General features: G+C 30.4%; 1 protein-coding gene across 1 annotated transcript; it reads right to left on the bottom strand.

The window, feature by feature from the left end:
• Window positions 1-2,466: 2,466 nt before the first annotated feature.
• Window positions 2,467-10,220, bottom strand: LOC139425112 (lysozyme-like). Its single transcript, XM_071178296.1, has 4 exons — window positions 10,058-10,220; window positions 6,953-6,999; window positions 5,294-5,423; window positions 2,467-2,823 (listed from the first exon to the last, which is right to left on the bottom strand). The coding sequence occupies exons 1-4, from the start codon at window positions 10,113-10,115 to the stop codon at window positions 2,585-2,587; spliced, it is 474 nt and encodes a 157-aa protein (XP_071034397.1). The 5' UTR covers window positions 10,116-10,220; the 3' UTR covers window positions 2,467-2,584.
• Between the last annotated feature and the right edge of the window lie 5,714 nt (window positions 10,221-15,934).

The raw sequence follows: 15,934 nt of genomic DNA, 5'->3' as shown, positions 1-15,934 counted from the left end.
TTTAAGTCAAAAGTAGTAAATAGGATGTTACACGCAATATCAGCTTTTAAATGTTTCGAATATTCCAAGGAAGGAAACAAATCCAGAACTATTTGTACACATTTATTTTTAGCAATATTGTTTCATACGAAATGGAAATTGTTATTTGTGTTTTTATAATAGAAATATCAATAAAGTAGATGACTTTTCTATGGATAATTAGTTACGTGGGTTTATATGACATTTTTCATTACTACAATATTTTATTAATAATTATAATTCGAGGTACTATATTTGGTTAGCATTTTCAAATTGTATCCATTTTTTTTTTCCATTTTATCTTAGAGCAATTTAAATCAAAAACGTATTTTTTCCAATTCATTACCGTTTTTTTATTCTCCAAATATGAAATGATGATATTTATGAAAAATGCTCTGATAAATTTTTTTTCTGTAGTTCTTTTTAGAATTGTATAAGTCTTTTAAAATGATATTTTGACATTTTGTAGAAAAAAACAAAGCAAATTTAAAAAACGTTTTGTATAGATCTGCCTGAAGGTTTGCGTTATCTGAATATCGTTATCATGGGTAAAAAATTCATAAAATATTGCTCAACTCGACAAAAAATTCGAGGTTTGTGTGATAAGGTGGGGATGAAAAACACTTTTTAATTTTTCGTGTTATCTTTACAGGAATGCACTCATGATTTCGAAAAATTGTTTTTTTTTCTTTTCTTTCTTCTTCTTTTTTTTTACCTTTTTGTTTCCTATCTTTTTAAGGTAGGACATATATAAAAAATGCTAAAACGGACCTTTTTGATGTACCTTTCTGATAAATTACTCATGGTATGGTTATGAAATTTTTTGGGGATATTTGAGATTATATGTTGTGATAATGTTTAAACGTTGACAGGAATACTTTTTGAGTTATAAAAGATTTTTGTTAAAACTTCTTAAAAAATTAAAAGTTCATAATTTTTGAAAAAAAATGTCTGCTAAAGATATGTATTAAAAGTTATCACAGTGTAAACATGCATAAGAAAATGTTCCGCGAAAAGTTTAAGCAATAACTTGTTTAGATGCTGAGAAAAGATACATAAAAAAAGTTCGGTTTTAGGATATTATTAGTATATGCCCTACCTACTACCGTTAAATTTTCTATACTCTAGCTCAGGGATGGCGAACCAATGGCACGCGTGCCATTTATGGCACGCGACACAATATTTTGGGCACTCCACCAATCACAATTGTTGTTACACTATGAATTGTTATTACACAAACGTTATTACGCTATGAAGCATATGTAACAATAAAATTAAAATTCATTAAAAACAAACAAAATAATAAACAATTATTAATAAAAAAAATTAAAAATTAATGCTAAAAAACAAGCTAACAATAAATAACTAGCAAAAAAAATCAACAGTCCTACTTAAACTAACATTTTACAACCTAATATAAGTTATTGGTCATCAAATCTGCAACAACAGAAGTCACACTGATGTTACTGTAAGTTGAATTACTTGTATAACCGAGACATTGCAAAATGTCTTTTTTATTTCAATCTAAATAAAGAGTTTTGAGTTGATACTATTTAGTATTATTCTTTTCCCAATAATCACGAAGTCAAAATTATTTGACGGCACGTCTATGACCTCATTAAGCAATTTTTTATAGAAAATGGCACGTTGGTGTATAAAGGTTCGCCACCCCTGCTCTAGATAAACCTTGCGAGATTCCGTAAGATTTCCCTAATTTAATTTCATAATATTCCTTTCGGTTCTTTCTTTCTTTTTTTTTTTAAATAATAAAACGGATAATTTTTTATGAATGTTTGCAAAAATCGCTCTTGGTTCTGCAAAATATTCTTTGTATTGCTAAAATAACGTTTGGTGCACTCACTGCAATTTTTTATAACTTTCACAAATTTAAATATTTTTTTGCACTTTGTGAATTTTTTAAAGTTATAAAAGTGCTGCGTTACATAAATTAAAAGAATTATTTTATTCAGTTTTATTTCTTTTAAGGAAAATATTTAATTTATGAAGTTTTATAAAATAATGAGTATATGTAAACATCACTAAGAGCAATTTTAGTAAAAACAGGTTGTTTTTCTTTTTTTTTTATCTAAAGTTTTAAAACAGTTTTTTTTTAAATTTAAAGTTTTAAAATAGTTTTTTTTTAAAACAGTTCTTTTTTGCACGTAAAGTTCGTAAATATTATATCCAACATGATTGAACTGTCCTAAAGTAATTTAAATAAATAAATATTTTTCAACCTACTATTAAGATATGCCAAATCTAATATAAATTTACTCTTTTCTCTCGTGGATGTAATTTTCAAAGAAAAAATTGTTTTTTAAAGAAAAAAATTATTTTAAAGAAAAAAAAAAATTTTTTTTTTAAAAAATATATACTTTTTTAAAGAAAAAAATTTTTTTTTGAAGGAAAATCTTGATTTAAAAAAAAAAAGAAAAATACGGAACATTGTTTTTATATTTGGCAATCCATCTTTATTCTTATTCACTCGTGAGGTAGCTCGAATATGTGATTATTCATAAAATAAGATGAAACTGGTTTTAAATTTCTGTAAATATTTGCATTTTCTTCAGTTTTTCTTTGGTGGGGGTGGAGGTGGTGGAGTAGCCATGCAAGTTGCGAAGTTTTTGTAGAAATCTGTCTGGAGGACTGCGTTGTCTGAACACTGTCCAAATCCCATCTTGTGAATACGGGAAAAATCCCAGCAGTCGATGACCCCGTTGTTGTCACAATCTCGTCCATACCTCTTCATGTAACCACGCACGGCCTGTTGAGCGCAAGCCTTGTTAGTCAAGCAGTGTTCGAAATCTATGAAAAATAAAACTTGCTTTACACGACGAAGACAAAATAAAACAATGCTATACTTTCTAATATGGTTTTTATGCCATTACATATGCTGTTTTCTATCTATCAAAATCAGCGAATAAATTATCTTACAAGTAAATATGTAAAATCAGAATGTTGATGATATATATATATATGCATTAAAGCTTGTATTTATAATTTTTATAAAGATTGTATATAAAATAAGCATGTAATTAATGACAAAAGTAAAATGCCAATGGTTAACTCTTAAAGTTAAATAAGATTTTGCTAATTTTTATTTGCAATCTTCAAAAACAACAGAAATGTTTTGCATTATCAAATATTTTGAAATTAAAAAATTACCCACTATCCAAAAATAAATTTTTGCATCTTGAAGAACTATTCAACGTTAACACTTGTTATTAGGCGGATATTTAAAATAGAAATATCCAATGTAAAATTTACACTAAGTTGTAAAAAAAAATAATAAATAAATAAAATAACGATGTTGTAAAAAAATAACTAATTCTCAGGCAAAATGCTCTTATAATAAAGAGTTTCAAATTTCAACTTCATTTAAAAAAATTTTAAAAATGTTTAAAAAAAATCTATGTAAAAAATCAAAAAAAAAATCATGATTAATGCCTTTTAAAGGAAAAACCAACCAAAAGTGCAAAAAAGCATGTATCCTAACCCTATAAACAACGATTGCGGCAGTGTTACAAATTACAGGTTTATAAACTTTAGTATTTATTTATGAACTGATATGTCAATGTATAATTTTACTGATTTGTTGATTACCTACTTTTCCCTTTCACTGATTAATTTATTTCCTGATTCATCAAATACTAATACGTTGATTCACTGAATCAGCAAATCACTTTATTTGTTTCCCTTTATTCACTAGCTATATCAAGTAATACTTGTCATCGTAACGATTTCCTAGCGAATCTGTTTTAATTTGCTCTTGAAATTAAAAATAGATTATTTTTAAGATAACTACGAGTAAAACTAATTAGACTAATACTTAAAAGAATCTAGTTTAAAGTACTTAGCGAAAATATAAATAAATGCTTCTCGTTATTAAATGATTTCGTAAAAAGTTAAAGATTTTATCGGTTAATAAAAATATTTTAAATGAATCGTTCCATGTAAGTTATGTAATCCTCACATAAAATGTCCGTAAGTCCCTCATGACATGAGGTAAAAAACATGGTGTCCAACCTTAGACCAGCATAACTTCGAAACAATTGCAGTTTAAATTCGGATTACGTTAAGTAGCGAAAACAAATATCATTTTACTACAAAGATGTTATTATTTTTGATCGAAAGTTACTAATTATAACACTGTGCAACATTACAAAATATTCGTGCTCATAAGATTAAAATATGTGCTTCTTGAAGAATTTTCATTCAGAAGTTTGTAGAAATGTACGATTACGCTTTCGTACTTATGACAGCTCACACGTTTGATATTTCAATCCTTTGTTGCTAACCCCAAAAAGAAATGAGAGCTTTCATTCTCACTGTGTGAAAGTATATTGACTTTATTCTGAAGCGTATTTCGTATTCTCAACAGTAGGCGGCAGTACTTGCAGAAAATGTTTCAATTTCCTGTAGAAGATTCGCCTGCATTGATTTCTAATATTTATTTACGTTATATTTATACTTAATTTTTAATATAATTATTTGCTTCCGATGGCGAAAAATTCGTTTGTAAGTGGCAGCGTTTGATCTGCTTTTGGGTGAACTATTCCAATAATTTTCTTATCTGAAATTAAGATCTCATTTAAATTCCCAATGCAAATTCCCACGGGAGGGAATAATGCATTGAATTATCCCAAGAGAATACAAACAAACCAGGTACGTCAAAAATAGAAATAATCACGTTCTGCTATCAAGTAAGAGGAGGACAGCAACAACTTGCGGTAGTTTTTTTATATTTATTTTATTTATATTTATTTATTTCTTTTTTGGAGATAGGTAGGTTGGCAAATCATTTACGTCGCACTAGAGCTGCACAATGGGTTATTGGCTTTGGTCGATTTCGATCCTCTGTAGATCTCAATTTTGATCCTCTGTAGAAGGGATGGCCCAATTGCTTTGGAAGCCAGGCGACCTGCGTGCGAAGTCCCTGAGGATGTTCTCCAGATCTCAATTTCGATCCTATGTAAAAGGGATGGCCCAATTGCTTTGGAAGCCAGGCGACCTGCGTGCGAAGTCGAGCACTTCAAGGTAAAACAGTTTAACGAAGACCGATACTGCACACCCTCGGTACCTACGCAGGCTAATCAAAGAGGTCACCCACCCGCTTACTGACCACAGGCAGTGATGCTTGACTTCGGTGTCCTACTGGGAGCCGTATCTTTACGATCAGTCCATTGCGAGACTTTTAAAGATATCTGGTAAATATGCGGTCAATAATTATATCTGGAATTGAGTTGCAACAAATATTCCACTTTTGTGTATGTACCTTGAGGACCTCCTTTGTCACCTGGTCGTCCTCCATCATGCCAGTAAGCCCATGTTATGGCATAAGGTCCACAGAAGTATCCACCTCCTGCAGCGTGGCATCTCAGGGTTTCGTCACAGTTACTTGTCGCCTAAAAATGTAATTTACATTACAAAACTACATTATTCAGGTTTTTGAAGTACAGAAAGAATGTTGTTCAGTGAGAGAAAAAAGAGGAACACCCTGAATAATTTTTGATCTAATAACCGGATCTTTACCGATTAAGATTCAATCTTAATGGGTCAAGGAGCTAACCTTAAATATAGTAATTAATTAGTGACATTTCAGGTTTTCGTCACAGTTACTTGTGATCTAAAAATGTAATTTACATAACAAAATTATTCGCTTCAGGTTTTTGAAGTACAGAAAGAATGTTGTTCAGTGAAAGAAAAAAGAGGAACACCCTGAATAACTTTTGATCTAATAACCGGATCTTTACCGATTAAGATTCAATCTTAATGGTTCAAGGAGCTAACCTTAAATATAGTAATTAATTAGTGACATTTCAGGTTTTCGTCACAGTTACTTGTGATCTAAAAATGTAATTTACATAACAAAATTATACGCTTCAGGTTTTTGAAGTACAGAAAGAATGTTGTACAGTGCGCAAAAAAAAAAAGGAACACCCTGAATAACTTTTGATCTATTAATCGGATCTTCACGAATTGAGACTCAATCTTAATGGTTCAAGGGGCAAATCTTAAATATGCTAATTGATTAGTGCAGGCGGAATTTCAAATTACTTAATCAGACAACAAAAATGTACTTTATCTGAATAAACATACCCTTTTTCGATAGATTGAATTTAAAACTTATGGCTTTTTTAAAATTTGATTAGTCAGAAACTATTCTACCTATTTCATTCAAATTTCGTCTATTGGTACTCTTCCCGGCTGTTCTTATTACTTTCTCTAATGTGATGTAATAATTTGGATACCTTACAATTAAAAATTTATTCCGTCTATTATTAAATGAATGATAAAATGCTGAAGAAAAAAAATGGCTTTCAAAAATTAACTTTTGCAGGTAATGCCTTCTCAAGAAGTTTTTTTCCAAGCTATTATTCTATATGCTAGTGTTACCCAGTTTTCTTTCTTTTGTCTGTAGTCCCAGAAAATCTTTTTCTAAGTTTAGTTTAATGAAATTAATGATATCTGATAACTTATATTCTGATTCCTTGTATATAGTGCCAGTAAATCTTTTTCTAAGCGTAGTTTAATGAAATCAATGATATCTGATAACTTATATTCTGACTCTCTGTCTATAGTGCCAATAAATCTTTTTCTAAGCGTAAATTCATGACATTAATGATATCTGATAACTTATATGAGTGATATTGTCGTGATAATTTTCCGAATAAATTTTTCAAGACCTTTTTCTCAAAGTTAGGCGTTATTGTGCTAATTTCATTGCATTGAAATTGAACATCCTTTTATAAAAAGCTTACAAATATTTAGTATAAAATAATACTGTTTTAATTAATTGAAATCTCTTATAAATAATGTATATATATAAAATTTTTGAATTGATAACAAAATTATTTTGTTTCTTGGTTATTCTTGCGTGACACGTCCTAAAAATTCAGGGGCTGGCTGCTTAACAGAAAAGAGTCATACTCACTTTGCAAATACATTCTAAGCATTGTTGATCCATCTCAGGGACATTTACTGTGATAAAAAGAAATAATACACAGATTAAAATTTTTACATTGAAATCGGAAAGAGATATTTTTATTGCACAACATAAGTAATTTTTACCCTTTGATGCAGATAGGACACATGTGTCCTTTTTGCATATTTTATTTCTGACGATCTAATTACAAGCAAAAATATATTTTGGTATTTTTAAAGTATAAAAAGCAGTCTAGTTACTTAAAAATAGCTGTTTATCTGATTTCTATTTGTACTAAAATATAAAATACATAAACAGAGTAGTTAGAGAAAAGCTTAGTTTTTATTCATATTCAAAAATGTACCTACAAGTTGATTTTGAAAATTAAAGAAATTTCAGTGATAATACATGTTTCTATTAGATCTAAATAACTGCAAATAAGTGCAAGTTTGAAACATTTTTGTTAGAAAAGGAGCAGAAGATATTAGATTAGAAAGATTTTATTCTGAACGCAAAAAAAAAAATAAAAGAAAAAATCATCGGTAGCCATAATTATTTCCAAGCCATAAATTATTAAAATGCTAAATATCACATTTTTCACTTGTTTTGACCTAAATTAATATGATTAAAAAAGATATTTTGTAAATTAATATGATTAAAAAATATGATTAAAAAAGATAAATTAATATGATTAAAAAAGATATTTTGTAAATATAAGTAAATAAATTGATGAAAATGAACTACTCTTCGGTATTGCCGGAACAATTCTTGTTAAATATTTTAATTAAATTTTTCTTTAAAAAATCTTCCGAATGTTTTTTTATTAACTATTTTTATGGAGTCTTTCATTTCTGTTAACTTCACTTAAAATAACTTTTTTTTTCTTCAATAAACTGAAATTTATGACTATGATAAAATTATTTTATTGATTTTCAATGCAGTAATTTTTTTTGCACACTTGAAAAACTGTTTTCTACCAGCTATTTTCCGTTGAATGTGTATTATGTGTAGAATTACGTTTTTTTAAAATCTATTTTAAATACTGTTAATGTTTTTGTTATTCTTAAAGTTGTCAATAGATGGCAGCTCTATGTCTGCATAGAAAACTTTCATCTTATGCTAATGCAAAATATGATTTTCAATATAAAATATTTTTATTAAAAAAAATAGCTCTGACAAATAATTATGTTTAAGGGCTATGCGCGAAACACATTTGCCTACGGTTCTACAAATAATTTTTCTGGCCCCAAAATAAATTTTTTTTAAATTTAATTTTAACTTAATTCATGTAAAAAAAATTCCATTACAATAACTTTCCGTGAACCACTATTTTGAAACCAATCGTTTTTATTATCGTTTTCAATGCATATTGGGCAGTGGCATTTGACCTTAAAAAACAATAGTGTAGGGTATACCGGGTAGTGGCATTGAATATATAAAAAAAATATCAGTGTGGAGTATACCGGGCAGTCGCAAACTAGACCTACTACAGTTTTTCACAAACTTATGACTTTTGTGTACCCCTTCTAAATTTTTCGTAACGCTGTGTACCACTAATAAAAAATGAATGTATTTTTTTAAAAATATGTTTATTTTTATTTTTTGGTATAAAGTTTTGTTAATAATTTTATTTGCATCAGTGAGAGGGATGATATTATTTTGGCTGTAATAACAGTTCATCATAATTCGGTTCTCTTGTGGTAAATTTTAGTCTGAGATGCGATTCCACGTACAATAATCTATTTATTTTTTTTTTCCGAATTAATGTCCACGAAAGCTGAAAAAGCGACTTCACATAAATATGAAGTTGGAAGAGGCAAAATATATTTCACAACTTTTTCGGTTAAAACTGGATACATATTTTGCATTTGCAGCCAGAATGATGTTAAAGTTTGTTCAAAATTTTTCAAGAAGGATAAAAATTATATTTTATAAAAATAATCAAAGTAAGTAGAATTTATCAAGAACTTTTACTGTAAAAAAATTGCACAAAAGTTGAAAATCACAACTGGCTGTTGACACTACTATTTTTGCATAGCTGGTATAAATATTTTAAATAACAATCATATCCGAGCTTACCATTTCTATATTCTCAATAGAATATAAATAAAAAAAAACCTTTATAATAGAGAACTTAATAGCTGAATTATTAACTAAAACCCACTCATAATTATTGCAATTTATATTTGTTGTAACATTATTGATATAAAAACAAATATTTACGTGAACTTTTGGAAATATGATATTAATAACAGAATTTAAAATGACTAATGTAGATTGCTACTAAAATTTATTGTTGTGCAAAAAACGTAGAGTTAGCGATGCGAATCTGCGGAATTAATTTCTGAAGTGTCTCATATAGCTTTAAAAAGAGACGCATTCAGAGCCCGATTTTTTTAGCGGGCCCTGGGAAAAACATTTTTAGGGCTCTTTAAATATTCTCTCCCAGCGAAGACTCCTCATTTTTTTTCTTTTCTCTTTAATGATTGATATATGCTATATTATTTACTTTTTTACTATTTATTTTTCGAATTTATATCTGAGATGGCACAACTTTGCTTTTTTCTATCATTGTTTTAGACTTCGTTTTCGAATTTATTCTGCGGTTTTAAAATTTCATTCATGATTTATTAGGTACAGGTTTCTTAGAAGTAGAGGTATCGTATTTTCAGTTTAAGGGCATCTTAAATAATCATCTAATAATGGTTATTTTTGTCTTTGATTTCCATGATTTTGATTACTGAACATAGCTTTCGCTTGTGGGGGCCCCTAGAAATATAGAGATCACTAAATTCTAGAAGTTTACCACGATCCCATGTTATCATCTATAATTCTACATGATTCAAAGAAAAAATACAATTTTCAAAAACAAAAATTAAAAAATAAATCCGAATTTTTATAATCATTAAAAAATACTTTTTGAATATCACATACTAATATATTTCTTTCGTATTTTTTTCATATAACAAGGCTCTTTAGAATCCTAGAAGTGTGGGGCCCATAGAAAATGCCTCACTTTCCCCGCCCTTACGTCGAATAATTGATTTATATTAAATACTGGGTTACTATGTAATGGGTAAATATACTATATATATTACGAATAGCATTACTTACAATTGTGTATGGGAGGTAAAACAGCAAGAAACCCTGCAATAACTAAGAAAAGAATCATTTTTGGAGGAGATTGTGGTTCGTCGTTTGGTAGAAAATGGCGAAAACACAGAACAATAGCTCGAGGAAGATTTTTAAATAAGTTTAATCTGATTTTCAGCCGTTGAGTGTGAGAATTAAAACAAATGGAGATGTTAATCAATTTTGATACATTTTCTAGAAAAAAATCTGTGCAGCTGTGTTTTTTTGAATAGTAAAAAACAAAAAAAATTCTACGTATTATAAAGTGAGAAAAAAAATAGAATATTGGAAATTTTAATTCAATTTTTAAAAACAATTTTGACTTGGTAATCATTATCAGATATCTGTTTATAATTCTGTAACCTGTTTCTTGTTTTATTTTCGTATTGAAGAAATATAAAGCAATCGGTTGTGTAAATACTTATTTAAATATTTATTTCAAAAAATTTAATGCCATCGATTGGGGAAAAATAAAATTATTAATTTTTGCACTGAGTTAAATGCAAGTTAAATTGGTATTTTTAGGATATCTGAACGTTAAAATTAAACTTACCACGCTTAACTGAGATTATTTTGATTTTTTAATTCAGTAATATTCTTCTTTTGGTGGCAACAGTAGTTGATAACTCTAATTTACACAAGACTGAACACGTGATAAGTTCGATTTCTCCTACATTTCTACAATTTTCACTGGTTACTATAAATATTACATCGTTTTTAGATGTTTTTATTTTATTTTGAAGGTTATCGTTTAATTTAAAGCACAGCTGAATTCGAATTTCTCATTTTCAGGAAAATCTATGTTATTGTTAAAGTGCATACATGTTATTCTACAGATTATCTATCTAAAGTGCAGATTAATTAGGGCTACAGTACTAAAAAATTGTTTCATTGTATTATTGCTTAGATAATCTACAGTCTACACATTACCCACTAGGCATTTGTAAATAAGATCTTTGTTGGATTAAGAGCAACGTTTCTGTACACTTAATCACTTTAGAAACCATGATACAAAGAGTTTCATGGTGTAAAATATTATTACAATGGGATACCAGCAAGTGACGTAGTGGGGGTATCTCGATCCTGATTGGTTGTTGAAACGTGGTATTTGTTTACGTTAGCAACTGTTATTTCTATTCTATTTCGAGTTAGCAAAGTCTGTCAAATATCAATTCTCTTAAGTGACACATTCTAAATTCTTTCACAAAGATTATTTCTCAAAAATTTCAATTGCTTCACTATATCTTTACACATAGACTTAACACTGTGAAGTCATCTGAAACATAAACTAATTATGCATCGAAGTTGCCAGATACACAAAAACAATAAAATACGTAAACAAATAATAAATTTAAGTTAAGTAAAAAAAGTGGACGAGAAATAAGTTGATGTGCGAAACGGCTCTGAATTTAATTAATTTATCGTTAATTAACATTTTAACTTATGTAGAGAAACTTAGCTCAACTTTAATACTCCATTTTGCTGATAAATTTGATCAGCTGGCTCTCACGTTATAGGTCACGTGTGTAGGTATGTGAGGTCTTCTTCTTCTTGAAGCGCAAGTACCCATTTATGGAAATAAACATAAAGTCGATTATTTATTTTTCAATTTCTAAAGAATTACATGAATACAATAAACAAATTTGTTGATAGAATGAGCGAAACAAAATTTGACAATACAGAGACCGTAAATGCTCACATTAATTAAGTAAAACTCTTGGTTCCGCACTTTAGCAGAACACCCTATAGTTAATCGGCAGATTAGGTAGGTAAAATGCGTACTAATTGCTTTAGAGCTATTAAATAATAAAATTTAGCATTGAAATGTTACATAAATTAGAAATTTTTATGGTTTTATTAACTACAGATTTTCATTATTTGTTTTAATAAACAACAAATTTCCAAAATTTCAAAGATCTAAAATCACAAAGATCCAAAAATTTCTAAATTTTTTCTCTATATCCTTAAACGAGAGAGAAGAACAATTTTTTTGTGTCACTATTATTAAATGCACATTTTATAAGAATTTTTTTATAAAATTTTGTTTTGTTCTCTTATTACAGGATTGTCGCTAGGGGTCACATGTTTAGCAAAATTATTTTATTATTACCTTGCTTTATAAAACAATCTACTTAAAAGATTTGTAAAAATTAGTGAGTTATTATTTTTCTTTTCAATCATTCACTATTTTTCATTAAATAAACATTTATTTTTTATCCTTCGGTTTCCACGATGATGAGGCTTGCTATAAAACTTATCTACTGGCGTGCATAGATATTTGGATGCCCAACTCCTCGAAGAGATAGTTTGATATCTTTAAGTTCTTGGCTCAGGAGCCGAAAAAGGCTCCTACACTAGGTCGGCGCCGTGGTGGCTCATGGGATAGAGAGTTCGCCTTCCGATGAGATGAACTGGGTTCGAATCCCAGTGATGGCAGGTGAAAACGAATTCCTCACCCGTCTCGCACCTATCACAGTGCTGAAGAAAAATATCCTCAGTGGTAGACGGATCTAGGGTTAGAGTCCCCTTGCCACCACGCTAACCGGGGAACGTTTTCGTGGTTTACCTCTCTATGTAACGCAAATGCTGGTTAGTTCCTTCAAAAAGTCCTCCACGAACGCAAATCTCCCCCAATACTTGATCCAGGAGTTCCCTTGTCTTCTGGATTATGGTCAAAATTACAAGGCTACGGTGATATACATCAGTAGTCGTAAACCCAAAGAAATTGGGTCGGCCGTTCAACGTTGACTATAAAACACTTGGTCTATATTAAAAATATGATTTAAATTTAATGAAGAAATGTCTTTGAGATAGTCAATAAGATTTCTGTGTGGTGTTTCATGAAGTAAAGTAGATACATGAGGAAAATCACAATTAAAATAACGTCTCTTAATTTTTGAATTAGATTACTGGGTCAAGATGTGCTCTATGGTTAATGGTTCTATGCAACTGGAATATAAACAGGCGCTGATTCTTTCAGCAAAAGCTGCTTTCATATGTTAAATCGTGTAGGTCTGATGCGTAACCTGTCAATAAAAACTTTTTCTATTAATGTCAATTCGAGCCAAGGTGGCTCAGGTGATACTAATGTTCAGGTGATCGCCTTCAAATAAGTTGAACCGGGTTCGAATCCCAGCGACGACTGGCTGATACGAATTCCGCATCCGCCTTGAACCGACCACAGTGCTGACGAAAAATATCCTCAGTGGTAGACGGATCATGGGTCAGAGATCCTTGCCGTCAGGCAAACCATAGGAGATTATCGTGGTTCTCCACCCATGGAATTATCACGTTATTATCACCATGTAANCGTAAACAAGCGTTAAATCACCAAGGAGAAAAAGTGTAAACAAACGCGAGTCAGGCTCGAATGGCGTCACTTTCTTAAAAGTCACGTGACTTCCTTTTTAAACTGAAAACGAAAGTACACGATTTTTAATTGCTCTTAATTAAAAAAGTAGCATTTTTTGGGAGGTAAAAAGATGTTTTTCAGGACTTTTCCATCATTCTGAATTCATTAAGAACATAAAAAAAATTGACTGCAATTTTCCATTGTCTTCTGGATTGGGTTCAAAATTACAAGGCTACGGAGTTGAACATTAGCAGTCGTAAACCCAAAAAATTGGTTCGGCTATTTAACGGCGGTTATAATATTAGTGTCAGTTAACTATCTGGGTCTTCAATTTAGGTATTCGGATCTTAAAAAGCGTTATTAATAGTTTTACTTCATGTAGTTTTTTTGTTGGTCACCGTATTCCTCAATGGGTTTTCCAAGTGTTTATTACTATTTTAATTCTAAAAACATACTTTACTTACTTTTTATGTCATGAAAGGGGAAAAAAGTGAAACAAAGTTGCAACAAATTTTGCGCAAGGAATAGTGCAAAAAGTTTTAAACCAAAAATATCATTATAAAATTTTTTTCAAATCCTTATTTTATTCCTTATGAAATATATATCATTTGAGCAAAATTGGTTTTTAAATGATAAAAATAATAACAAATTTAAGGTTTTAGTGTCTATTTGATGATAGTTAGCCTGATACGTTCGCCTACCAACTGAAGCAAATTTAGTCAATTTAAATAAAAAATCATGTTCCCAATTTCCATTTGAAGTATTATTTGTATCAATTCAAAAGCTTATTTCATAAAATCATGGCCTGAAAAATCACTATAATACGTTAAGGGTTTGTTCTTGTTGTTGTAATGTAGGCCATTAAGGCAAGGGGTGTGATTATTCTTTTTTCCGGTGGCGCCATCTATGGTCAAAAATTCGACTTCCGGCAAACTCATTTATAGGGCGGATCTGTTCATATATCCATTCATTCTTCCACGGATTGCAATTTTGACCTGAACCAGAGAGCGATTAATCTCCAATTCAGTACCCCCAGAGGAATAATATGTTATGTGGAACATGGAGGACTTTGTGACTTCGCAAATTTTACGTGCACCAATAATCATTTACTACACAGGGAGTCTTCGGCTAGCTGGATTCGAACTCCCGTTCTCATGAACGTGAGTACAGCGCCCTACCAACCAAACTATCCCGCCCTCAAAGGGCTTTTTAGTCCCGCATTCACTAATTGTAAAGACACGGTTCCCAGTAGAACATCGAAGTCACGCAATACTGGCTGCGGTCAGAGTGGATGACCCCTTGGATCAGTGCCCGAAGGGTATGATGGTGCGAGGTATTGGACCTCGTTAAACTGTTCTACCGTAAAGTGATCGACTTCGCGCGATGGTTGTCTGGCTACCAAAGCGGGGGTGCCATCTCCTCCGCAGAGGATCACAATTGTGATGGCCTGTCTTAGGATCATCCTTAGGGATATTTCCCAGACCGTCGCCAATAGCTCATTGTGCAGCTCTAATGCGACGTAAATAAAACTACAACTAAGGACAAAGGGCATTTTAAATCATTTAAATACAAGCGAATAGTAAGCAAAGTTTCGTTTATGAAATACAGTGGGTGTACTTATTCCATTTTTCTCCAAAAAGTTCAACTCGATGGTTTCTACTCAGATATTTGACAAGAAAATTCAACAGACCACAACTCACTAATACATCTAAGATTGTAAGAATTTTATTTTGTGGTCGTTCTAGTGCGAATTAAATTATAGTATAGTTGGTTAACGTACAAATTAAAGATCGAGCTAACCACAATTAAAGAAAATAATTCGTCAACAAATTATCTATTTAGTAATATTATTTTAACAAACGCTTGAAAAAATTGACTTTAAATGATTTTTTTAAAAACTTTTTTAATTTTTTTTTTTTTTTTTTTTAAATACCGGGAATCTATTTTGCGTGCGTGTTCGCGAATGTTGCGCAATCAAGATACCTCAAGCTTCATAAAATCCATTGGCTATATGTATCTCTCAATAATCAAAAACATCTTAAATAAATCTTATTGGGGGACCTCTCATTATTCAGATAAAGAAAATTCTCATAAACTATTATCAATTTAAACTCATGAAAAGTAAAATCGTTCCGCTTTCGGCTGACCACCTGACCGGAACATATGCTCCTGCATCCCAGAGCTTAAATTCAGGCAAACTCAGATGGGCACAGTAGGCCTTGGCCCTCAATGGGCTGTCGCGCCACTGAGTAGAGTAAAAGTAAAATCGAAAGAGAAATTAATCTTTTTTCTGATTTTTAGCAAATGGAAGAATGTATTAAATGGAGAAAATATAATTTTTTGTATGTGAAATTTAGAGAACTAGCGTAACTGTGCGTTTTAATATAGTCCCCCATAAAAATACAGTTATTCTCTCTCTTTATAATTCTAATGTAAAACTGCATTTTTAAAATTCGGTACTTGTCCATTTCGCCGGTGAACAGTTGCCGATGCAAAGTTACCGATTA

This window comes from Parasteatoda tepidariorum, chromosome 3 (genome assembly GCF_043381705.1).
Source record: "Parasteatoda tepidariorum isolate YZ-2023 chromosome 3, CAS_Ptep_4.0, whole genome shotgun sequence".
In the NCBI taxonomy this organism is placed as follows: Eukaryota; Metazoa; Arthropoda; class Arachnida; order Araneae; family Theridiidae; genus Parasteatoda; species Parasteatoda tepidariorum.
This window is presented reverse-complemented; position numbering and strand designations above follow the sequence as displayed.